The sequence below is a fragment of the Perna viridis genome, chromosome 4 (genome assembly GCF_037379345.1).
Source record: "Perna viridis isolate PV_CMFRI_1.1 ecotype Kerala chromosome 4, ASM3737934v1, whole genome shotgun sequence".
NCBI lineage: Eukaryota > Metazoa > Mollusca > Bivalvia > Mytilida > Mytilidae > Perna > Perna viridis.
The window spans coordinates 16,289,915-16,316,334 of record NC_142448.1 but is presented as its reverse complement, the minus strand read 5'-3'; the positions used below and the strand labels follow the sequence as shown (position 1 = coordinate 16,316,334).

General features: G+C 32.4%; 2 protein-coding genes across 4 annotated transcripts in view; both read left to right on the top strand.

Moving 5' to 3' along the window:
• On the top strand, positions 1–1,929 carry LOC148619075 (uncharacterized). The gene is made up of 3 exons (XM_088577016.1): positions 1–241; positions 1,089–1,402; positions 1,631–1,929. The coding sequence occupies exons 1-3, from the start codon at positions 1–3 to the stop codon at positions 1,868–1,870; spliced, it is 795 nt and encodes a 264-aa protein (XP_088433142.1). The 3' UTR covers positions 1,871–1,929.
• A 20,915-nt stretch (positions 1,930–22,844) lies between these two features.
• The window catches only part of LOC148619074 (netrin-1-like), a 28,309-nt gene continuing 24,733 nt past the window's right edge, over positions 22,845–26,420 (top strand). The window contains exon 1 of one of the 3 annotated variants that reach the window (XM_088578619.1): positions 22,845–24,360. In XM_088578619.1, coding sequence (XP_088434745.1) covers positions 23,322–24,360 — 1,039 coding nt within the window. In that variant the 5' untranslated portion in view covers positions 22,845–23,321. The remainder of the gene's footprint in view (positions 24,361–26,420) is intronic. The other 2 variants (XM_088578618.1, XM_088578620.1) reach the window with 2 other exon arrangements.

The window sequence follows — 26,420 nt, the reverse complement described above, 5'->3', positions numbered from 1 at the left end:
ATGCCAGAGAACTTTGTGTGCATTGAATCACAAGCAGTTACTGTCGTTTGCTCGTTTCGTTTCAGTAGAGGTGAATTCGTGAAATGGATACATTCTCGGAAAGGTCGATATATTCGGACAATTCAAACGTTGACAAACGTCCTTTCCATACCATTCTGTAATCTGGACGACGATGGTGATTACACATGTGTACGAACGACCGTACCATACTTAAATACTTCTACAACATTACAAGTCCAAGGTAAAGAATATGGCAGATTTTCTCAGAAGAAAATTCATAAAGAAATAATTTCTGTTGTATCAGTTGAACATGTCCCATAGATTTAACTGGTCAAAACTCCATGAAAACAATTTTTTTTATTTGAGGATTCTTTCTCAATTTGAGGATATCCAGTAGTAATAGGCCCACTTTCACAAGAATGGGGCAGCGATTTCGTTGTGTCAATTCAGATTTTTTTTCTGTTTTTGATGTACAGATTGATTGGTTTCTTGACAATAATATGTTAGAGAATGGTGGTGACTACAATATTATAAAATCAACAGTACTTGTAACAATAACGCAGTATAAAAATGAAATACAAGTTGATGGTTGGTTAACAAACCTGACTGTATATAACTCTAATTCTCTCTCTACGAAGTCATATACTTGTAAAATTTCAAATGCCTTAGGATCAACTGAGGAGGTTTTATTATGACGTTCAAGTAAGTTGCTATTACATTTCGTCATTGATATTGGGCTTTTAATAAAAAGATTCACTAATGGTCCTTCCATACAATATTGAACATGGTAGAAGCTGATAATTACATATGTGTAAGATCAACTGTATGTCTGAACCAAACATATTACTAGATAAAAGTATATGCATGGCAAATTATTTTTAAAACCATCAAACGTTACCTTTGAAAGAAAATCCAAGAACGAAAATCAAAACATGTGCTGAAAAGAAAATTTGCTTTTGCCGAAGAGCACTAAAATATCAATGACTCAATTTAGCAGGTCATTTGTTGTATTGTCTTTTTCGTTAAGACAATTGACAAAATGTGGGGATTGTTTGTACCATACAGCTGTTGTATGTATTTACTTACAGTTGATATTATTCTACAGAGGAATATACTGTGTGACACTTCATCAAGAATTGAAATTGAGTGTACACTGAACACGGTCGGGGCAGTACCACAATATTTTATACACACTAGTGGAAGTAAAAAAATCCGAACCTTAACAGGAACCAGAATCAACAACAGATACACATTAACTATACCTTTCTGTGACTATCAAGATATTGGTGATTACACTTGTTACTGGAGTACAGAGGTATCTGGGTTTGCAATTATTAAAAAAACTACGACGCTTACAGTCAAAGGTATAGAGATTGAAAATTACTTCAGATCGATCTTCTATGTATTACCCTCGTTAACCTGACCTCATCCCATGCCTTTCTTTTCTATGTATATAAAATCAATTATATGTATCCACTAATTGTGGAGCGTAATATTGCGAGAGAATACCTTGAAGAAACAAATTTTAAAATTTAAAGAGGTAAATGTAGCGTCTAAAAATACAGGAACAAAATTGAATGGCACACTGTTTGTCTTGAAAAGGGTTATATAATACTTAATATAATCAATTTCTGGGCCGCCAATCATATTAAACAAAATGATTTCAGAATTAGACGCCTACATCATTTTATCTGTAATATTTTACTCCCAGCCATACCCAAATGAGCCTAAATGGTATCTAGACAATCAGGATATAGTTCTTGGTTCGGACATTTATCATACTACAACGTTTGCTTCAGTAGATATGCAACTTCATAGAGTCACTACTAATGTTGATGGATTCATTACCAACCTAACTATCAAGTCATGACGGAAAATATTTGGTGATTATAATTGTAATGTGGACAATTTTTTTGGTTCATCCGACATAACCATCACACTTAGAGGTAGGAAATATTCGTATATTTCATACACTATAGTCAACAATTCAATATGTAAAACGTGTTATTTTTTTCGGACGAAATGAAAGATCATTATAGAATGCACAGAGTTATCCATGTTATGAATGAGAATAGTTTTCACAAAACGTAGTAGTCTGCACGATTTTTTTCACTATCCCAGACCTTAAGGTAAAAAAAAGTTTAGTGATGCAGAAAATAAAAAGTTCTGAAAAAAATTAAAATTGAAAACAGTAATATTAAAATAATATAATATGAAATAACTGTTTTTAAATACAATACCCATAACCATTGTATAATAATCAACATTGCTATTCATTATGAATGCCTTTTTACAATTCGCACTGCAGCAAATGACCAGGGTGTCAAGCCTAATAAAGATTTACTACCAGCTATAATTTGTTGCTGCTGTCATAGCTATTGGTCTCACAATAATATTTATTGCTTTCCTAAAAAGTCGGAATGATCCTTCAAGAGGTTGAGTACTATTTCAACTTAAGCCCTATTTAATGACAAAATATTTCTGTGAAAAATTTCTTTACCGACAATTGACATATGTGACCAAAACTAAATACTAACGGTATATATATGTTGCTGCCCCTGGGCAATGTTCCCAGTTTTTAGTGGAGTCCGAGTTGCTCATTTACAATGAAACTAAAAAGTTCACGTAGAAAAACGACAGCATGATTCAAATTGGAAACCGTTGTAAACCAATATTCTGAAGTACAATCGGTCAATCAGATAACTTTTAGAGTAAGGACACTAATGTTTTAGGCAAAAGAATGTTTTCCCAGCAGCTCGATGAGCCCTGTGTAAAAATCAGTGTAATGTTTACAATTTTAAACAATTGTGGTAAAGTGGGATCAGTTATCAGTATTTTTACACCGCCGTTTCGTGGTGGTTAAAGCTGAAACGGGTGTACATCTTGTCTCCCCTTATACAGAGAGGTACCCTGATATTATCAACAAATCCTCATTAAAAAAACATTATATTGAATTCAATGAAACTGTCACAAAATATTATTTGAATATTGAAGTTGTGCAACTCTCTTTTTAGTTTCTTTATGTTCTTTGTTGTGTTGTCTGTTTCCCATGTCTGGTCTTTGTCCCTGGATTACATTCTTTTGATTTCCGCTTGAATATTGATTCCCTTGATAACTCTTTCATATTTGAATACCCATAGGTTGTGAAAACATTTTAGATTTAATATATGGTTATTTTTTTTTCAAATTATATTAAAGACGCTTCGTGTAGTGTATTTTAGGCCATGATGATATATAAGGAACCATCCATACTTACATGTTGATAAGTGATAACTTTAACCAACAGGAATGGTATACTGCTAAATGATATGTAATACAACAATATAACTGGTCGTCAATTTGTTCAAGAATTAAGTGAGTGGAACTGAATTCAATGAATTTGTATATAAGTTTAGTGGATTCTATGAAACATTTTTGTGTTTGGTTTTGTTTTTTTTTTTCAGAAACAAATGCAAAAAGTGAATTGTATGACCGAAGGTAACATATATAATTTTAAAAACTATAGAATCCTGGAAGTCTAAATTATCATAACGCACATAAAAAGACATTAAGTGAACTTTTGTAGTGTTGCATTTTGCGATTTAGTTTATTACTACTTATATTTTGAGGTTATATGTTTATCAAAAATTATCAGGACGTCATATAGTATATGTGCGATATAGAACTAAGTCATATGAGAAATAAAAATAACTATACAAGTCTTATTAATATTTGTAGAAAAGGTTTTGTGTTCAAATGAACCAGACATGTAAATACAATGATAAACTCAATAATATCACTTATTTTGCAAAAAATACTAGAAAAGACGACGAAAACTTTAATCTTCAGGAAAAGTAATGGAAATAAATTTACTTTATTTCTGAGTGCAGTTTTTTTCTATGAACTGGTCATAGTAATAGCTTTTTCAGATCATACCGTAATGAAACTGTACGTTCTGTCATTTGAAATAGCAAATACTAAACGATTCACACTGACCATGAATGTAGTACTTCAGTCTCTCTTATTTTGATATTTTTTTAATGTGCAAGACTGATCTTTATGTTCAATAATTTCAGTGTTAACAAAAATAATGTACTTCATCTTCTTAGGTTGACATTTGCATTTCATTTCCTCAAGTTGACTGTTTGTTAACTATTTACGAATGCACTTTTTATTTTTTTAAATATGAAATATCAAAATTGTTTTTGTGATGACGCTATTAATTTGACAAATACTCTTTTTGGTAATGAATGCAAACTCCCAGTGAATAATTTACATAACCTGCTTTATCATCTCACTTTGAAATAATTACATTTCATACATGTATTTGACGCTTAACATTTGTAATATTTTACACCGAATTTTTTTTTTAAATATTTTCAGAGATACAGACAACTGCTATGATTCTATTCAAATGTCTTCAAGATCAACAACACAGCCCGATTACTTAGAGGTGGTTTGAACTCTTTAATGACTCTGTCATTAAAATAATTTTGAAATGAAAAAGAATGCTAATATCTGATGCAATATTGTATGATGACAATTTGCATAAATATACACTTATTTTTCTTTTGTCATCCAAACGTATCGATGTTTGGCATCTTTTTTCATAATCCAATCGACACAAACTACAAACAATTAAAGAAATATATTTACATCGATATAATGCAGACAAAACAAATTATAATACAATAACTGTAGTCTTTCTGTTTCGCTCATTATATTTCTTTATGTTAAAATTGTATTAGTCTTTAGGATTACTTTTACAGCTAGGGGAACATCATTCGCTGTAATCTTGGTATCCAGTGTTCAATTTACAGCTGCTCGATCTGCAAACATTGCCTCAGTTGTTCTTTCAAACCTGTATAAATTGTTACATATTGATTCAATGAGGATGATTTATAGTACTTTTTTGCAATCTCCTCGATAGTAACTACTCGTACCAAAAACAACTCCTGAAGTTAGTTTTATGAATATTTTGAATAAGATGAGACGTAGCTATTTATATTATGCATTCTTTTGAAAGTTTAAGTGGTGATCTACTATACCATCCTCAACTGCCGGCATTCTGTGTTAAATTATATCTTATATCATTAGCTTGTGTTAGATAATTTCTAAAACAATAAAACAATATGATGCACAATTCTTTAATAGAAACTGGCAGACCGATCTCACTCCTCTTGCACAATTGTTGAGTTTTTTCTTTTCACCATTATTTTATACAAAAAGTACGGATCATTTCGTCATTTGCATTTTATTTTTCATCATCTATTTTTATTTGATTAGGCGGAAGTATGAAAAATGGACAAAGGAACGGAAAGGATAAAAACAAATCCAGTTGGAATGGGTGGTATTCGCGACGGATGGGTGGTTTTTATGCTAATTGTGTTATACCCAATTATACTACCTTCTTAACTTGCTATTTAGGGGTGGTGTACCTGAATAATTAATCTTAGGAAACCGTGACGCTATATACGGAGTATATGTTATATTACACTGAGTAAAGTGTGTAGTTCGTTAAGTTCGTGTAAGATAAATTCTCTAAAAGATTTAATGCTCTGTAATACAAACTGGTGGAACCATCCAATTCATCATTGCACAATTAATGTGCCTTCCTTGCACCCTAATCACAAAAATCGCTGATAAATTCTTCATTGATGTTTGAGTGTTTGTTTGGGCGGTAGTATGACGAAATAGACAACGGAACGTAGAGGAAAAGTAAATGACCGGTTTGGGCGGGTGGTATACACAAGTATAACATCCTCCATAGTGCCTTTTTCATTATATTTATTTCACGAAACAAAGTGTACAAGAGTAATGATATTTACTATTTTACGCGTTGTACAATGTATAATTAATTAAGGAACAAATAAAAACCCTACATTTTATTGCCTTGCATAATTTAGCTTAATAAATTTAAGGTCTTCATTTATCGACCCCATAAAACAGGAACAAATAAAAACTATTTCAAGTCATTATATAAGTTTCTAATTGTTCAATAAACATTACTTATAATAAGGAATTTTGAAAGATAACAATATATTATTTTTTTGTTTTATTACTCTGATTGTTCATCAGTATAATTTATGTCGCCATTCTTTAACCTTTTACTTAAGTATTAAAGTTTCCAGCTGTTAAATTTTAGAGCAATCTTTTGTCCTATAATTAGTTTTTTTACCAAATAAGTTCATTAGCCAATCAAATAGCTCTACACGAATCACGTGCATAATTAGCATCTTTCGCAAAAATTGTTCACTACATCAACAAGTCTTATTTATTTTTGCTTGAAAAAAATGCTTACCCACCACCATCCCCACATTTGTCGGGGCTTTTGCACCCTCCCTTTTATTCTTAGCATGTAATAGTTATGAAATCTGTATCCACATTTGAGCCGACAAAATCGTAGCCAGCCATTTATAGAACATTTTAGGATTTGCAGACATAAATAAGTTTCTAATTGCTAAATAAACATTACCTATAAGTCATTTTGAAAGATAACAATATATTACTTTTTGTTTTATTCATCTGATTGTTCATCAGTAATTAGAGTTCTATGTTTACTTGTTACGGAAAATGAATATTGATTTGATGTCTCTCTTTCATCTATACAAAACAAGATGATTGTGTCATATGGTAAACTTTGTTAATTAACATATAGGTACTGTAAATTATGAGAAAATATTGGTGTTTCTATTCTCAGAGCAGTTGATATAGCAGTTGATTTAGGACTTATACAGTATTATTTGTCTTTCCGTTGAATTGGCGTTAGTTGGGGTATAACAACCTAAATGTTGAAACTTTAATTTGATTTTTTATTTTTTCTTGGTGATTTATTGTACTTTTTTTTACAATTTTGTTAGTTTTTAGTTTTTGTTTTAGACTATATTTGTTATGTTCTCCTGTGTTGTTTGCTTCTGTTAATCAAAATTTGCATACATAAATGCGTGATTGTTTGATTTTCAATGAATGTTCATCTACAAGTTTACTACTAATGTCAGATTTTTATTATTCACGACGTATTCGTTTGGATCAAAGACATTTTAACACCACTCTTTACATAACCCTTAATTTCTTGTTTATGTAATGACAAATGAAGGTGTGCAGATATTAAACATAAGACCTCATTTGTAGAAGCAGTAAATTATAATTCAAGTAAAACGAACTATTGTTTTAGACCCTTCTGTTGTCAACCGAATAGTTGTCATGGATGATATAAGAGAAAATTTATCTTAATTTACTCTCTCTTTACGGGCAAAGCTGCAAGCAATATTGTATGTGTTTGGAATTATAACAAGAATAGGCATGATGTATATATCAAAGAGACAAGAACCCCACGGGGATAAAAATATCAACCCAAGGTCATCCGTTTGTCTTCAATGAACGACGAGGAAAACCTCATACCACAGGGCATACTACAGTTGGCCCAAAAATACTATAGTCGGCGTCACATAAATAACATACTGTTAAAATTTGAATAAAAATATTTTCTACGACTTTATTGACACCTACCGTCGTTTAAATTGTCTTAAATGACTTGCTCATTCGTTTAGCCAAACGGCTTCTCCCTAAATATTGAATCGTTAAATTCCGGTCAGATTTTAATTCTAGGTGCCAATATTTACATTGTAAAAAGTCGGCCATGTTTACAGTGATCGGGTTGCTAGGAGATCTTGTTTACGTTTAAATAGTTTGTCCAAAAACCGAAGAACCCAGAATGCACTTCGGCGTTATTTCGGATATCTCGGATTTATTTTACGCGAACAACGTACAATACCGAGAAGTTGATCAAGCAGACGATTGTCACCGGAGTTCGACGGGAACTTACGAACTTCGTTTGTAAACAAATCGTCCCGTAAAAACCAACATGGCGGATATTAGTATGGGATTTTCCCGTAAGGATTTGTTACGCATGATTTAAGCTAATAAGCGACTTGTTTTTGAGAAGCTGTTTGGCTAAACGAATGAGCAAGTCATTTAAGACAATTTAAACGACGGTTGGTGTCAATAAAGTCGTAGAAAATATTTTTATTCAAATTTTAACAGTATGTTATTTATGTGACGCCGAGTATAGTATACACAGATACAGCGAAAGATTTGCCCTTATATACTCAAGTTACAGAAGAAAATTAACTTAAAGTAAAAGCACATTACCTCCTCAATTGCTTTATTATTAAGGAAGTTGGCATTGATAGTATCACCCCAGATAATGACATATACAAACGTACTACTTTTTACAAGGATAACATCCTTAAAAACCATAAGTCCTTCATGTTTTCTCTCAATATCGAAACAAAATGTGCGTACTTTATAAGAATCCAATACAAAGGAAGGTAGATCTTCATTTTGTTCCACAAAGTAGATGTCAATTCATCTTACAAAAATATTGTGCGCAGTGATGGGCGAACAGAAAGTTGGTTGCAATACCACCTACTGTCGAAGTAGAATTAACTACATACTTAAAAATTATCAAAACCGAAAATCCCGTAGCATTTCGGAAACTAGTTCTCTTCAGACTTTTGACTTCTAAACTCATTACACTGCGTTGCCACATGATAAATTGAAATCTCGTTCAAAAGGACTTATTCGTAAATCGTTTATTGATTCGAAAAGTTATGTTGTTCTTGCTTACAAATCAACATATTTTACTAAAACATCGTAGAAGAGTTAAGTGTTCTACACAGAAGATCAGGTTTGCAGCATACTTGATTTCTTCATCTATAACATATTTGTTATATTTGGGGCTCTTTTTAGCAAGAAGTTGGCATTTCAATTGGCACTTACTGTGTTCCTCTCTTTGGCGACTTTTTTATATTCATACGAGAATTTCCTTAGAATCTCGTAAAAAATAAAAATGTAAAAGATGCTAAATCCTTTAATTTCACATACATATATACTGCATCTATACTACATATATACTGCTGATGTGTTACTCATTAACAACCATTCATTTGGCAAATGGTTACCTCCAATATATCCTCTATAGCTCGAAATAAAGGAGACTACAGAAACCTACATCTCGAATTTTACAACAGTGGTCATGTCAGAACTAACATTTATCATAATTGTTTTAATTTTAAAATCCTAAATTGGCCTTCACCTCCAGCATTTTGTTTTTTTATATTTCACCATTGATTCGCTACACTAGAGCAAGTACTTACTGCTCTGATTTCTTTGGACGCCATATGTATCTGCGTTTTATGTGGCAGATAATAAAATTATGTTATTTAAATCCTGAGGTGTGGTTGGCGTTAGAGCAAGAAGCAGATAAAAATATTTCTATACCAAAGCTATGACTGCATTTAGATAATAAATAAATAATTCCTTTGTGATCTTGGCTGACAATATATAAGATACATGTACTAAAATGTATATGAAATTGAAATGTTTTAATGCTCTAATGGTATGCAACTGAAATAGTTAGGGATGGCAGTGTTAAAGAACGTATTTCAAGATGGTACTAAACATTTTGTGTTGGTAAACGGATTGTTTTCACATCGGAATTGTGCATTGATAATTGTTCGCGGGTCGTTAGACCCATCCACTGTGTAGCGGTTGAGACAACACGCGAACAGTTTTATTCACGTGTTCAATTGGTTTGGCATACTTCCAAAGATCTATTTAGAGGATGATGCCTACCCTTGTGTTGCGCTTCGTATATATTATAAAACTGACTTATGCATATCTGAATAGCAACCAATTATCATTTGCATTAAATTGATTGTAAAGGGAACTAATATTGTGTGTTTGTAGGTAATTTGTGGTAATTAACTGCCTATCACAATTTGCATTTAATTAAATGTGGTCATTCGATTTTATTAATTTAATAAGAATAATTTGTGATTGTAAGTTCAGCGGTGCATGGTATATAATATCAAATTTATGACTTATTACGTTTTTATTATTATTATTATTATTATTATTATTATTATTATTATTACTATTATTATTATTATTATTAATTACTGAGCGGTAACCGTTAATTTGAAATTAAGTGACTGCTAATTTGTACATGATTAATAGCTACATTTTTACATTTGCAATTAACCTGTGGTCATTCACTGCCAACTTGATATGACCCTGATAATGTAGGGAAGATTTGTATCCTTATGAAAGTCTCAAAATGTCATGAAGACATTTTAACTGTAACATTTGCAAAGAAGTTTTAGTTGTTACGACAAATGGACTCGAGGTCGAACTGTCTCGATATCTACTGCCACATCGCATGCAATAAGACCCCATAAAAATCAATCCTTGGAAAAAAATATTTTCTAAGCGCAAAGTGCGCTCGTTTTTTTATAGCTTTCAGTCGATAAAGTTGAAAACATTAATATAAATTGTGCATTTAATGATTTTGAAATTCGATTGTATTGATCAAATAAATACTATATTATGTTTTCCAAACCAGAGTAAAAATTAAAATCATTTTTTTCATATGCAACGAAGGTATTTCTCTTTTTTTTTAATGTAAGTGACTTACTTACTTACTTTACTTAGTCATCTTCGTCCCTAACGAAACATATGACTGAAACAGTCGTCCGCCATCTAACTCTGTTTCGAGCAATTTGTTTGGATTCTATTCAAATGGTTTCAATATTATCTAGTTCGTTCAATCTTCTTCTTTTCCAGCTGTTTGTAGGTCTCCCTTGTCTCCTGCATCCCTGTGGATTCCAGTCAAAAGCATGTTTTGTTATGTTGTTCAAAGGTTTTCTTAAAGTATGTCCAATCCACTGCCAAGATCTTTTTTTTTAATTTGTTCATTCACTAGGTCTTGCTTTGTTCAAATATAGAGGTTCTTGTTACCAATGGTTTGAGGCCACCATATCCTATATATATAACGAAGACATCTGTAGACAACATCTGGAGTCCTTTGGTAAGTCACAGGTTTCTGATCCATAGAGTAGAACAGATTTTACATTTGTATTGAATGTTCTGATTTTTGTATTTTCCATCAGCAAAGAATAGATCCTCAAGGTTGTTCACCATTGCCGTTGTATCAATTGTACTCTTTTCTAAACTGAAGACCTGTCTTGTAACCCAGTCAATGAATATCAAAAACAAGGTAGGTGAAAGGAGACATCCATGCTTAACACCAGTTTTACTTGAAATGGTTCAGTTAGGTTAGAATCATGTATTACTTATACGTTAAAATCTTCATACAATGCTTTTATCATATTGACTATTTTAATGGGCAGACTATAATGTCGTAGCAACTTCTATATTCCATTTCTGTTTACACTATCAAAAGCATTCTCAAAATCTATACAATTTAAATATATATTGAGTACTGTCCCTTGTTCTTGTAAGAAGCGTGATACCTCTCCAGTTTTCACAGTTACTGAGATCATCTTTCTTTGCTAATTTGACTAGTATGTTTTACCCATTCTAATGATATTCATTCTTGGTTCCATATCTTGATCAGCAAATCATACAAGTATTCGATAATTTCATTTCTGCCTGCTTTCTATGCTTCTGATGGTATTCATTTATTCAGGCTCATTTTCCATTTTAAATGGATTTAATAGCAATCTATATTTCATTCCTGTTCTGATGTTAAGCTCTATGCCTGGGTCTAGTTTTATTTGTTCGTCTGGTTCTAATAGATTTATTACAGAATTGTCAGCTTTCCTTTCATCTGTGGCAACATCCCTTCAGTACCTGCATATGGAGTTTTCATATCACATCTAATGCCAGACCTTACCGTTACTACGCAGACTTTTTGTATCGCGCTCGACTTCTTACAATTAGGCTTCTGGAACAGGGATATATTGATACAAGATTGAAGTCATCACCACAAAGGTTTTATGGTCATGAACTTTTGGGTTGTTACGGTGTATCCATCTGCACCATGAAAACTGATTTGTTCAACGTGTCATGGTTTTCCTTTCCTCTTTCGTCTACCCCAGACTTGACTCTTTAAGAGCAACTCGGTGGGTGTTTCTAGAAGCAGAGGACGCTTACCCTACCGGTGCACCTGATCTATGCTCCCAGTTGTTAGTGGAGTCCGTCTACAACCATTCAGGTTCTCTTGATACCAACTTATAACCGTGAGAAAATCAGAAGAAATGTTGCAATATAACGTCACATTTTTTCCTTTTTTTTAAATACCTGCGACGTTCTATCACGACAGTCTTTGGTGGGGAATTTAATTACATGTATTTGTGCAAATTTAAAGCCTGCTTTTCAAATGGCGGATCCAGGGGATGCGGGGGTTTGGCACTCCTCCTTTTAATAGGCAATTTGTCATTTTCATGTGTATAATAATCTGCCATTGGATGCAGCTGCAGCTTTACTGTTGGAATATTAGGCCCATTGAATTGAATGCATTGTATTATTACAAACGACATAATTATAAGGTTTGCAGCATCTTTAATCTCTCTCTCATGCTGATTTTTTGTTTATACGCGTTTATGATATAAGCATTTAAGTATACTGTTACTTATTTACATGAAACACACTTTACAATATAAGATATTATACTCATTAAGTGTAAGTGTTTGTAAGAATCAGGCAAAATGGGAAAAATCAGAAACATGCATGTCAAAACCCCATCGATCTGACAATGTAATACCACTCAAGGATACTTTCTTTTTTTAAATAGACCATTATAACATCTCAGCGTCACCGGCTTTACTCAAAAAATTTTCAATAGAATGTTAGAAAAATGTGATTTTTTTGACAGAGTTATCTGCCCTCGAAATGTTCAATTTCAGTGCATTTCAATGAAATTATAATTCAATTAGCCAATTTGATATGGAAAATATCATCCTTTTCCTTGATTCTGATGGTGAAATAGTCATGTTACACTATGATGTTTTTTTTTTTATACCGTGTTTCATCCACTACATGATTCTTACACGGACTGACACTTCATGCATAACGTACAATATCTCACTTTGAAATTATTTTCTATGTGCATTTGAAGCTGAACTTTAAATAGGTATTTTCAGAAATACAGGCAAATACTATAATACCATTTGTATATCTTTAAGATCAACCACAAAACCCGATTACTTAGATGTGTTTTGAGCTCTTCAATTACTCGGACAAGAAATTTTCAAACGTGTGAAAGAAGGCATTGAGAATATATTCACATTATTTTTTATTGTGTGTTTTTTACCTTTCTAAATCAAAACGTATCGATGTTTGAAAATATATCTATTAATAGTCCAATCGATATAAATAAAGAAACTATTTCAGAAATACAACGATTTTGTTCAAAAAGTAAATCATTTCAATAACTCAAACTTTTAATCTGAGATAAAAAGGTTGTTATAACAGTCTATTGTTCTATACGTTAGTAGGTTTATGAACGACAACATTTGCTATAATATTTGTATCCTCGTTTCAGTATTGGGCTGCATGGCATGCAAACATTGCAACAAGCATTTCTACTACTGCCATTTACAAAGTAAATTGATTCAATGATGATCTTTTTTCTCACTTTGACTAGTAATTGCTGATTTTGAAATTAAAGCTCAGAAACAGCTCATAATTTAAAATCATTTAGATGAAAATGATTTTCTGTATGTCATTTTTCGATACTTCAGGCACAGGCAACAATATTCTGAAATATAATAAAACTAATTCTATTTATTTCTTTAGGTATATAGTGTTGAAATGAAATTAACTGACAAATAAGTTAGTCATATAATTTTCAGAACAAAACGAGTATTCGTTTAGAGCAAACTGTCACATGAAATGTAGTCGCTTTGTTCATGGATTTCAAAACGACCTTAATCAAAATTTAAGTTATAATCATAAACTTTTTTTTAACTAAAAGACGATGACTACTTTCTCTTAGGAACAGTACAGTTACATGAATATTGCTAACATCTTCAACCAAAATATTGGAATTTATTTTGTAAAACCGATGTTTCCGTTATTACAAATACAGAGTTTTATCAGACAATTCCATTAATACGAGGCCATTATACCTAGAAGTATTTTGTTTTTATTTTTAATCGTATTTCTGACTTTTTTTTTCTCATATATATTGCAATTGATATCAGATAATAATAGGATAATTAATTGGAAAGAGTGAATAACCAAAATATTATCACGAGTGCCGAAGAACACCTAGATCACATGTGTGCAGACTTGTTCCATGCACAAGTTAAATCCTCTAGCGTTATTGGCACGAGTGATCATATTTTTTTTTATTCATGATAACCAATTAATTATAATATTTATTATATAGATTTTCTTCTTAATTTATCATATTTTCGGTTTATTCCCGATTGTCCAACATTTTAAAATTGTGTAGCTCTGATTGTCCAACAAGTGCCTGTGAACCACTCTCACTCTGATTGGGATCCTAATTGTTTAATATTTGCTAACCTTACCTTCAGTTTTAGAATTGGTGTGTTAGAGAAACCAAGGGATCCAGGCGTCGAATTGACAAAAAGTTGCCAGTGTAAAGTTGATGGTAATAATGATGTCACAATCTAAAAATATCATTGTGGCGTCATAAATTACGATCAATTTCACATTTACGACTTTTTGTGAATTCGACGTCAGGTTTTGAACGGTAATACTCAAGAACATGAATCAATGGTAACGACTGAAGAAAATAGTCAACACTCAATGATAAAAACATGAAACGTGTCTAAAAATAAAAGTAGCCTGCACTATACCAAAAACTGGGAACACTCACCAGGTGCATAGATAAGCGTCCATAGCTTTTCTAAAAACGCTCGCCGAGTTGCTCATAAAATGTCATGCCCGAAAGAATTCATGGTGACTACCATTTGTGAAGCCGGTCTCATAATAGTGAAAGAATAGAAAGCGAGTAGCGGTACAAAATTTGTTCCCATGGGAATGTCATCGTTTGTTGACAAACACGTCCACTCCACTGGACAAATATGTTACCAATAAAAAATCCAGCGTTTTACAACATATTTTTTTGGGGCATATTTAGAAGATAATTTAGAATATTTTGTTTTACAAAGTAAAAGCTAAGTAGAGAATCTCTTTCAAATATTACGTATTGGTAATCACGTTACATATTTTTCGAGTAACAAACGATATATATTGCCATTGAGTCGGAGAGTTTAACTGAGCATGGGGAAATAGTGGAATAGAGAGTTGAAAAATCATAGGTAAACGCAATATTGAGTTGTAACCAAAACATAAAACAGAACTCAAACAAGTGAAAAAAATAGAATAATTCATGAAAAATTGTTTCTATTATAAACAATTTACGATTGAATATATTTCCCGGTCGCAATATGAATAAAAAAATCAATATTGATAGTAAACATGTTTATTAACATCAAATTACTCTTAACACATGCAGCTATGGTTTCAAATAAGTGATTATCAAAAGAAAATGTATCATAAATGCTAAAATAAAAACTTAAATACATATACATTTTTATTCTAACATAAATATCATAACTACGGAATACAATCTAGAGAAAAAAGTACCTTATTTATTTCATAGAATTTGAAGATTTTCATTAGTGGTAATGGTAATCAATTAAAAATCTCAATACTTGTTCAGAGAACGATAGAAATAAAGTATTGAATACTCATTATCACATAAATAGCAGTGATTTACCGAATGTTCCCAGTGAAATAAATCTCGTTAATTATTAATGTTCATTCATACCTTTATTTCCTCAAATACATGAGATATATGAACAGTTTATATATATATATATATCAAATAAAAAAACATTAGCAAATAACAAAAAATAAATTCGGTAATTTCACTCCCGGACTTTCTCCCGCCAAAACGTCACTACTTTGATATCAATCCGCCAATCACAGAATTTAAAATTCATGCCTAGTTTTTCATCTACATACTTCTCTATAGAAAACTAGGCATAGTATAAACAGCAATAAATAGCAAGCGGACATGTCACACGCATTATAACTCAAATATGGAAACAAAATGATTTAATGATATTTTTGAGGAAAATAAAAAAAAAATCCTGGTCCGAAGTGCCTGTGAGTGGGATGCTTGAAGTTTGAACGAAATGTTATTTCTAATCAATAACAAGTCTTTGAACAATTTAAGCGGTTCTTTGTTGTCTCCCTCGCCTGTCAACAGAATATTTCCAGGATTAAGAAACTTTATTGTAATCGTAACGTAAGCAATGCAGGTAACATATAGAACTACTGCATGTTTTTGTTAGTTTTGTTTTGTTTTGTTTTGTTTATTTCATTAATTTTTTTATTTGTTATTGTTTCTTTTTGATGTACGGAGAATACACAACTCTCTATGTGGATGTTGAAAGGTAGTTTAACAAAAGCCTTATTTTTGACGCTGCCGAGTTGTCCTTCTTTTCCCTGTTGAGTACTGTACAATGTTGTAAGTCTTATTCTGTGATAAACAATTCAAAGTAATACAGCTAATATACATATATATGACGAAATCATTACTATGTTGAACATTTTGATAGACAACATATTTGTACAGTTAGGCATCCTGAGTAAGATGTATACATGTAAGTATGCATCTCGCTATATACTTGCCGTTCTGTTCCTACACAGTTATAAGGCCGACGTGCAATAGTCGTATAATATTTAATTCTAGCTTACGATTCATATACATGTACATGTATTTGGTGACTCCCGATAAAGAGCATTACAAACACACATTTAAGTCTGCTTCTTAACTTGACTTTCATCTCGAAATTGACCAAAGAGGGAAACTTTTAACAAAACTTAGTGACAAATGCTTCAACTTTGATTGTCCACTGTCCTTTCCTTTGTTATATTATTCAAACGGGTCTAGTGTATCTCGCCTCATGCTAAACTTTAGAAATTGCGATGATTAAGGACCTGGCAACATCTGTTTCTTGTGTGGGAACGGTACAAACAGTCATGGGATATAGTCGAAATGTGTTAAAATACTATTTTTTATCCTGCAATGAGGTTATTTGTTAAACGAATAAAGGTATACGGTTATTTTTTTTTTGCTGTATCCTTACATTAGCAGGTTATGGACTTTCTGGGTCCTCCTTCGGCTTGGAACTGGGGAAATAGCTCGGCGGAGCCTCGCATTTCCTACCCATATTGTATATGTATTTCAATTTAATCACGGCAATGAATATAATATCATAATATATGATAAACTAAAGAAATGTGAGCAAAGCTCATTAAAGGATACCCCGCTTCTCACCCGAATAATATTGATAAAGCAGTCAGGCAATATCTTGATGTCGCTTCAGTCTGAACTCGAATCTCAAGATACGGCACAACTATATAAAGCTTCTGTCAAAATGTCAAATGGCAGTGATAAGCAGATGCAGAGAAAATGTAACAAAAAAGTAGTGGATCAATTTCTATAAAGTATAAAGCGGCGGTGAAATGTTCAAAACATAAACAAGGTCATCGAACAGGAAGTTAATGTCGCTCGAGTCTGAAATTGAACTCCACTAAGAGTTGTATAGACATTGCACTTAAGAATGAGGTTTAAAATTAGGATTAGGGAGTTAGCTTGAGTGAAATCAAGGGTTAAGTGATAAAATAAGTGAAATAGCTTGTTTCAAGATGGGAATGGTGTGGTAGCTTTAATGAAAGTGGAATAGCAGGTGATATCTTGGGTAAACGTGAGGATGAGGTTTCTAGAATTTTCCACTGAAATGAGCAACAGAGATTATTCGTTGTTTTAGACATATATTGTATAATATATTTTAAAATATATGTATATAGAGATTGGAGAATATTTCAAAGTGACTATGTTGTCATAGAACAACCTGAATGATTTCTTTAAAACGCACAGCCTGGATCATCAGGTGAAGCTAATGAGAGCATGCTATTATAATGATCCATCTGAATGAATATTGGGTAACCATTAGAATGGGGTGGACTTTGTTTTTTAAGATGATATGTTGAAAGGGTACCCATTTTTGTATTCTTAACTTCTTCTAAACCAGATAGTTCAACTAAATGAAACTTTTGGAGAAGCGTCAGTAGGCTCTACCAATTGTACACATGCTATTTTGAGTTTTTGTCCAAATAGTTTTGTTTACATTTTTGTGACCTGTTATAGTAACCTTAGATCCGCCATATTTGTCTTTATTTGGCTGTACACTTCACGCACTTTGTCAATTGAAATGGTCGCTAGTGAAACTTTCCTTTGTATTTTTGAAGAACGAATCGATTAAAACTTTGAAAAGCTGCAAATCTTGTTTTGGCTTGTTTGTTTGTTTGTTTGTTTTTTTTTTAATAAGTGAATTGAGTGTGTATTATACTTAGTATGACATTTTTTTATATTTCATTGCTACTTCATTGAATAAAACGAAATTGTTGTAGTGATGGGCGGGCGGAATCTGGCAAGATGAGAGGGGTCATGATCCTATAGTTCTGTGTTGAGCCATATTGTAGTGGTACCACGGGAAGTTGTGCTTTAATAAGGCTTTGTCTGTTACCGGAGCGGCAGTTTCACGATTGGTATCACTCGGAAATTTTCGTCCTCTGTAATCAAGGTGACTCATTTACATGTAACCTTACGTATGTGAGGATCGGGCTCCATGTTCACTCAGTAATGCACAGAGAAACTTCCGTTATCGCTGTTATCAGAGAAACGCATACCAATTTACATCTCGGCGGTTTGTACCATCTTGCCAGATCCTGTTTACTGCTTTTTGCAGCGGTTTTGCCAACACAACATTCACATTTTATTGGAACTTTTTTTGAATACTTAACACTAAATCAAGTAAGCGTAATGCTTTTGTACTTACAGAAACCAGAACTTATCTTTTTATTTTATAACTTTACATATTACTTTACACAGGAAAACTGCTACGTATACTTTCTCTCGTCAAATACCTAAAATACTTACGTCTCTCGTGCATTTTCACATAGTTAGAGCCGACATGAAAAATATAATTATCTTTTAAGTACTAATAAATTAATTCATTTAAAAAATGCTTGTTAATAAAAGTCATCATTTGTCTATATGACAAACGTAATGGCCTTTACTTTTCCAATTGTAAACTTCCCCCTCCTAAGTGGCAATATCTCGGGTCTCTGGAGTATTCTTTTCATGTCGTCCATTGCTTTGTACGCTGACATTCTTAGTATAACGAGAATATTGTCAAATAACTCCATCGTCATGATCATTACTGTATGATTTTCTATCTCTAATGCTTGTAATATGATGTTTGTCACTGAGATAGCCGGACACGCTTACCCTTCCGGAGTAACTAATGTTACACCTATGTAAATCGTTAATTCAAAGCTTACACATAGAATAAAGTTTACTTGCATAATAATTTAGGATGTGAATGATAATTCAGAATAAGAATATCATATACAATGTATGAACACTAATTAGAAATGAGCTAAGGAATTACATTAGTCCACGAAATTAAGTACATTTGTTATGGGATATTCATGATTGTACTGATTGCCATGCAATAACTAGAAAGATGTTTAGAGGAGTGCTGACTTTCCTACTCCAAGAGATGGTTCGTATTGCTTTCTACTGTAAACGGTCGTTGGTTAGTTCCTCAGATACTCCATTTATAAGATAACACAACATTCACGACATTTTCGAATGTTTTTTATAAGTGTCATAAGCTAAAATTAACAATTCGAGAAAACTGATACGGTCGCAAGTGTGTACACGATTGCATGATGTGTTCATATTGTAAATCCTATGTAACAGTATCTGTCCACACAATATTGCTCTGTCGCTTGCCTTAAATGTAAATTGTGGTCTTGGATAAAAAGCTCCCCATTTATATATATATATAAGGGTCTGAAAAATTCCCAACGATATTAGAACTGTCAAATTTGCGAAGCAAATTTTTGTCGTTCCCTCCGCGAAACTCGAACTCGAACTCGTTCCGCTGTGACATCTATGGCAACACCGCCTGCACTAAGTCCAGCGCCCTAGACCACTCGGCCAGCTAGGCTATATAAAAATATAGCTTTCGCTGGCCGGATCATTCCTCCTCGTAGGATTAATCTAGGGGTGTAACTTAGTACATAGATGTCACAACGGTACGAGTTCGAGTCCCGCGGAGGGAACGACAAAAATTTGCTTCGCAAATTTGACAGTTCTAACATCGTTGGGAATTTTTCAGACCCTTCTATAAGTTTACGTTATCTTCCCTGTATCAATTTGATCCGATGCAGCAGTGTAGAGAACAGAGTCGTCACATTCTGAGACGTTATATATATATATATATATATATATATGCGCAATTATTTGTTTACATTCTACCGGGAACTTTTTAACATGGTACTGAGTACTGAATACAAGGTGGTACCTGATTGGTTGGATATGGCTTTTTATAAAATTTATTTTCATTTCAAAGCTTACCCATTTATGATTAATTTTATTTTGGTAATAATTAATCAAATGTTATAGGGTTGAAATGATTTCTCATAAATGAAATCTAGGTGCTTCATTTTTTTTTCCAGTGTATTTTGTGCTGAATTTTCAAGAGTCCATAACAACTGAAATTTAGGTCAACTTTTGCCGCATGACCATATACTTTTTTTGTGCAAATAAAAAGTATGCTTTTCTAGTTTTAGGAACTGAAACCCATTTTCTGCTAATTTGTGTGTTTTTTTTTTTTTTTAATTAATTTTCAAACTACATAGGTACCCTATGGAAAATGCATTACAAATAATTGCGCTCTTGTATCCCTCAGGGAACACCTGCAGCAACATTGAACCCGACACATAAGAACATTTACGTCTCGGAAAAATTTTAATCGAAGTATCGCCAGTGGGGTTAACAAAAATAACTTATTCCACAATACGTTTGTAAATTTTTTTTAGTTCTTTTTTGTGTTTGTTTTACTTGTTCAAAGTGTTACATATACAAAATGTATTGCTTTTTTATCGCAATATATTTATCAGTATTTTATCATTTATTTATTATTACTTTTCAAATTTTATTAAATATTTTTGGAATTTCTATGATATAAATGTATGACGTTTTCGTGACGATTTTTGTAGAATAAAATAATTTGAATGGTGCCAGTACACAGCCTACTTTTTTTTAACCTAAAATCATTTCTGAAAATAGCCTCTATAAATGTTCTTTTTTTTTTTTTTTTGTTATTCTGTTCTGTTCTGTTATTGTTTCAAGATTTTGCATTTATTTCAGTATTGTTCGGTTTGCAAATATTCGCGAAAGTATGAATCTTTTCGCTCATTACATTTTTTATATTATAAAAATTACAATTGTCTGGGACCTCCCTAATCTCACAACTACTTTTTAAAACGTTGTTTTAAAGGCAGTGTAAATTAACTCTGCAGCTTCCGACATTTGATAAATTCAAGGTCGCTAAGTATTACAGTAAGTAGTGAATATAAATTTAAATTACGAATATTTTCGTTTATGTTAGTAAACACAATCAAGCTAGATAATACTGCTATTATCTGCTGACGGGTAAAGCGTTAACTCTGACGAGTTCATCATGTCTTGACAAACTGATACAATCTTAATATCTAGGAGTCATTTTGATTGTCATCAATTTAACACCTCATGTTGAAAAGTGATGCAATCATTTTTATTCAATTAGAAAAATGACGAAACGATAATAGTTTTGAATCTTTAATGTATTTAATTAATTCCCTACGTATATTTCCCTATGGGTGTGACCAGTTCTTTCTGATACATAGAGGTAGTATTACACCTAGAAACTTAATATTTTTGAATTCAGATAATAAATTATTTGCACTATGTGTGTTCTCGTTCTTTTTGTCAGCCTACTTAGTAATGTATATACCACGATAAAACTGTATTACTTCAGACACAATGTAGCTTACCTTTCAGGGGTGAGTGTAACCATAGTCATTGCCATGGAGCTGGTTTTTGCTTGCAAATCTAGTAATGTAAGCATTGGATCGGGGGAAACAAACCATCTTTTCTAGCTATTACATTTGTTGGATTAAGGAATTTATCATCTCAACAGCTATTTGTTTTAATCATAACATGCTTTTATTCTGTATTAAGACAAATTCTTTCATAAAAATCAAGATAGTAGGAGATATAGTTCTATGTTGAAGTGAATTTTTGAAAATCTTTCTTACAAAATACAAAAAAAAACAAGAAAACTAAATACTGCAAAAGCATTCAGTAATGTCGTCAAAGCGTTCTTCGGAAACTTGTTTGTTTTCCAAGTGTAAGTATGTATAGATGCAGTGGTTTCCTTATATACACATATCGAAAATAAAGTTTATATCATGCTTGTAACAATGTAGCGTTACTAAAATTCGAGTTAGCTTTGTCTGGAGCCAAAATATCTTAAGCCCATTTAATGTACAAATTTCAATTAAAAAGCCACTACAGAATTCTTTCAAGACATTTCTCATCTTTTTGTCATCATTGTTACGGTATTTTCATTGGAAAGGATTCGTATGTTGTAAACTACTACAAAAACGTGAATTCTTAACGCCCTCGCCTAAAACACCTTGGTAATATACTCAATCTAAATTGGAACTGATACTCTACGTATGGTTATTCATAGTAACATTTATATATTGAATTCATGATTAAATATCTCTTGTTTCGTGTTATCGTTCTTTAGGAAAACAAACAAGAGATAATATGTTAAGATATAAATGATTTAAAACTCTGAAATCTGAATCCTTGTCCCCTTAAACTTTGTCTCCTTATATTTGAATGTAAGGGTCATTTTAACATGGAAACTAGAGAATCACATGAATCTACTCGTCACATCTTCAGCAGAATTTCTGGAGAGTTTCCAATTAGTGCATATCTGTTTTTCTTATAACCTATCAATTAGTTTATAATCTTTTAACACCTTTGTAATTCAGTGAATAAGATCTTAATTAGCAACCAATGATGATCTCACAAATTACAAAGTAAGGCGGAGCTACCCGTTTTCAGATGATCGATCACGGTAGTGGGCGTGGCTAATGGATATAGCTATTCTTATTGTTAAATTGCAAGTACTGCCTGCCCTATGAATCTACAAACGTATTAATGGAATTTCGATAAGAATAAACCGAAGAGAAATATTTCTTGAATTCACTTACTGAGTAGAACCTTCTCAACTCATGGTACTCTGTAGGACTGAGAGCAGGACGTTCAGGTGACTTGTTTTGTCTATTCTCCTCCAACGTCCCGAAGCTGTGAATATCTGAAGGTAATACAGACAATTGTGATGGATATATGCTGATAGATGTAATGATAAGATGATATTAGGCGAGAAACTATTAGCGAAATGCTAAATTGTTTGTTTTGTCAGTGTGTGGTAAAGTGAGAGTAACTCATTCTGGAAATTTATTGTCTCTGAATAACACAACTTATGACGTATTTTAAAATGAGTTTTTGAGTTTTATACAATGTAAAAAACTGAAATTTCTTTTAATTTTGTTGCGTTTTAGAATTGGTTTTTTTCAAAATGAGACTATGGATGCTGAGAATTTCAAAATTAGTGACAAAAATGCTTAAGATATCAATAGTTCTAATTTGTTTGTGTGTTCGTGATTCGTGGACAGGATCATATATGGATATGTTCGTTCGTCAACAAACACCACCCGATCCTTGTTACAACGAGAGAGGGGAACCTACACTGTGTACCCCTGATTTCGTAAATGCAGCCTTTGGCAAAGACGTTACAGCATCCAGTACGTGTGGTTCGCCGCCAACTAGGTATTGCAAATCTACAACGGACAAAGACGGTCGTGTTATTCGGAATTGTTTTATTTGTGACGGGAACCATCCAAAACGCATGCATCCACCATCGTATTTAACTGACCTGAATAATCCAAATAATTTAACGTGTTGGATGTCTAATACATATGTACAATATCCACAAAATGTTACTCTGAAACTTTCTTTGGGGAAGAAATATGAGATCACTTACATTAGTTTACAGTTTTGTTCTGCGAGACCAGATTCCATGGCATTATTTAAAAGTATGGATTATGGGAAAACATGGGTACCATTCCAATATTATTCGAGTAACTGTAAGAAAATGTATTCCAAATCTCCACGAGCTTTAGTGACAAAAGCGAACGAACAAGAGGCTTTATGCACAGAGTCATACAGCAATATAGAGCCATTATCTGGAGCACGTGTTGCTTTCAGCACACTTGAAGGTAGACCATCAGCATATGATTTTGACAACAGTCCTATTCTCCAAGATTGGGTTACCGCAACCGATGTTATGGTAGTCTTTAGCAGACTGAATACTTATGGAGACGAACACGACGATGAATCTGCAAGAGAGAGCTACTACTATTCTTTATCCGATTTTGCTGTTGGTGGCAGGTGCAAGTGTAACGGTCATGCATCTCGTTGCATAACAAATCGAGAAGGTCAATATGTGTGTGATTGTAAGCACAATACTGCGGGATCAGAATGTGAAAAATGTAAACCATTCCATTTTGACAGGCCGTGGGCACGTGCTACCAGCAGAATTGCCAACGAGTGTGTCGGTGAGTTAATGTAGATTTTTACAGGCAAATGTGTAAAATTTGTGTCATTTCAGACTTGCAATATTCAATATGTACCAAGAAGCCTAAGTGCACGTATGAAACATTATTCAAAGTCAAAAATTAACAACAAAATTTATTGTTTTAATCTCTCGAGTTCAACATTACTAGACAATCCTAGCTTTAACTTGAAAAAATGGTTTTTAAGTAATATTTTATTGCAACATTATGTATTAGTTTTTTAAAGTTTGGATATGATGATGATACTTTAATGCAACTATGATAGATTTATGAGGTATACGAGATAAGAAAGGCATTAAGCCAAAGAACGCTGATGGAACTCAAACTAGCATCCAAGAACCCACTGTTCAACCAACGTTATAAATGCAATACATCATTTTTATACGTAGAATTATTAATATCTGGATGATAATAACATTTGTTTGAGTGTTTAATATGTATGAAAAAACATTTTTTATTATTTAGGCAGGTGGTGTGAACTACGCCATAACATCAAGGAAAATAGAATTCTTTTTTTCACAAATTTGTTCCTAAATTATAATTTTTTTATAACTAGGTGATTGTATGCTAATTTAGTAGTTTATTCACATATTTTATATAATAAATAATTTACATAAATATCATATACATTAAATAATAAAAAAAATAAAGATCTGAGTATTGATATGAATTTCAATATTAAATAGAACAAATTCTTCTAAATCTTATTCAGTGGGAAAACGATATGAAATACCCAGCGCTAGACATCTTTGCAACTTTTTTCTATCTGCGTATTGATGTAGGCTACAGACTGTATACGTAAATTGTTTTCAATGAAAGGCGTTCATGAGAAATTTATGTCCATTTTAAGCAGTTCATAAATATTTAATGTTCGTACCGATATCGTACACCGTAAACACAAGCCAGTTTTTATTCTTTATCGCCGATGCTTGGCGAACCTTGCCTCTGAAACCCATGTTGCAAGTTATCAATGCATGTTAATTTTTTACCATAAACTGCATCCTACTTCACCTCTTTGTAATAAAAGGTATCACGGGTCAACACAATCTCATCTCAAACACCAAGTATTTTGTATTGCTCAAAGTGAGAAGGTCAGCGTAAAAATTCCAAACATTTTGTGAGGTATTGAATCATATTTCACGACCCTGTGTGGAAATATTTCATTGATTTTTAACTTGATTTTTACGTCCGAATCACAGCCTTATAAACTATTTAGCTGATTCATTTTTGCATGCTGAACATCCATTATACATTAAAACTATACCAAAATATCTTGAACCGTTCATTGAGCATTTAAGAACAGAGTGTAACATTAGCCGCTATATTACTAACCTAAGGTGTTTTATTTCGTGTATATTTTACTCGATACAAAATTTAGGACGACTTATTAAATATGTGTATATATACTTTATGTCTATATGTTGACCATGCATGGGCTGGTGGTTGACATTAGTCAACATCAATTTGGTAAATATTTACATTAAACTGTAACTCTAAAATAAAAAGTTTGTAAACCCGAGATTTGTTTTCATACATATGATCATCTATTTTATATTCATGATACAACTTTTTTTAAATTTTAGATATAGTTAAATTATAGTATTTTTGCTCTTATTTTGAGTGCTTTGTTTGGGTTTTCGAAATTTATTTCATATTACCACGATTTAGAAAGTTTACAGGATATTGTTTTTTTTTTTTAGAAAAGAAATAACGAACATGAGACGCAGGTCAATTAATTGACAACTTAGCCGAATCGTTAGGGAGGGAGAAATATGTTTAGTTGATAATTTCCTCACCCAATTTCCCTGTTTAAAAAATATCTCTCTAATGAATACATTTACCATATACTTGTTAAGAATCTCTAAACAGAATAAAAGCACGTTTAAGCATAAAGATCCTATAAATGTAGCCTCTCAAAGACACTCGTCATAACGTGTAATATTTTACCGATGTAAAGTAGCCTTGATTGCTTTGAAGTAATTCCGCAGGTGTTCAGTTCATACTTTCTTCCTTTCGTTTATTTTCAAACCACACAAACTTCT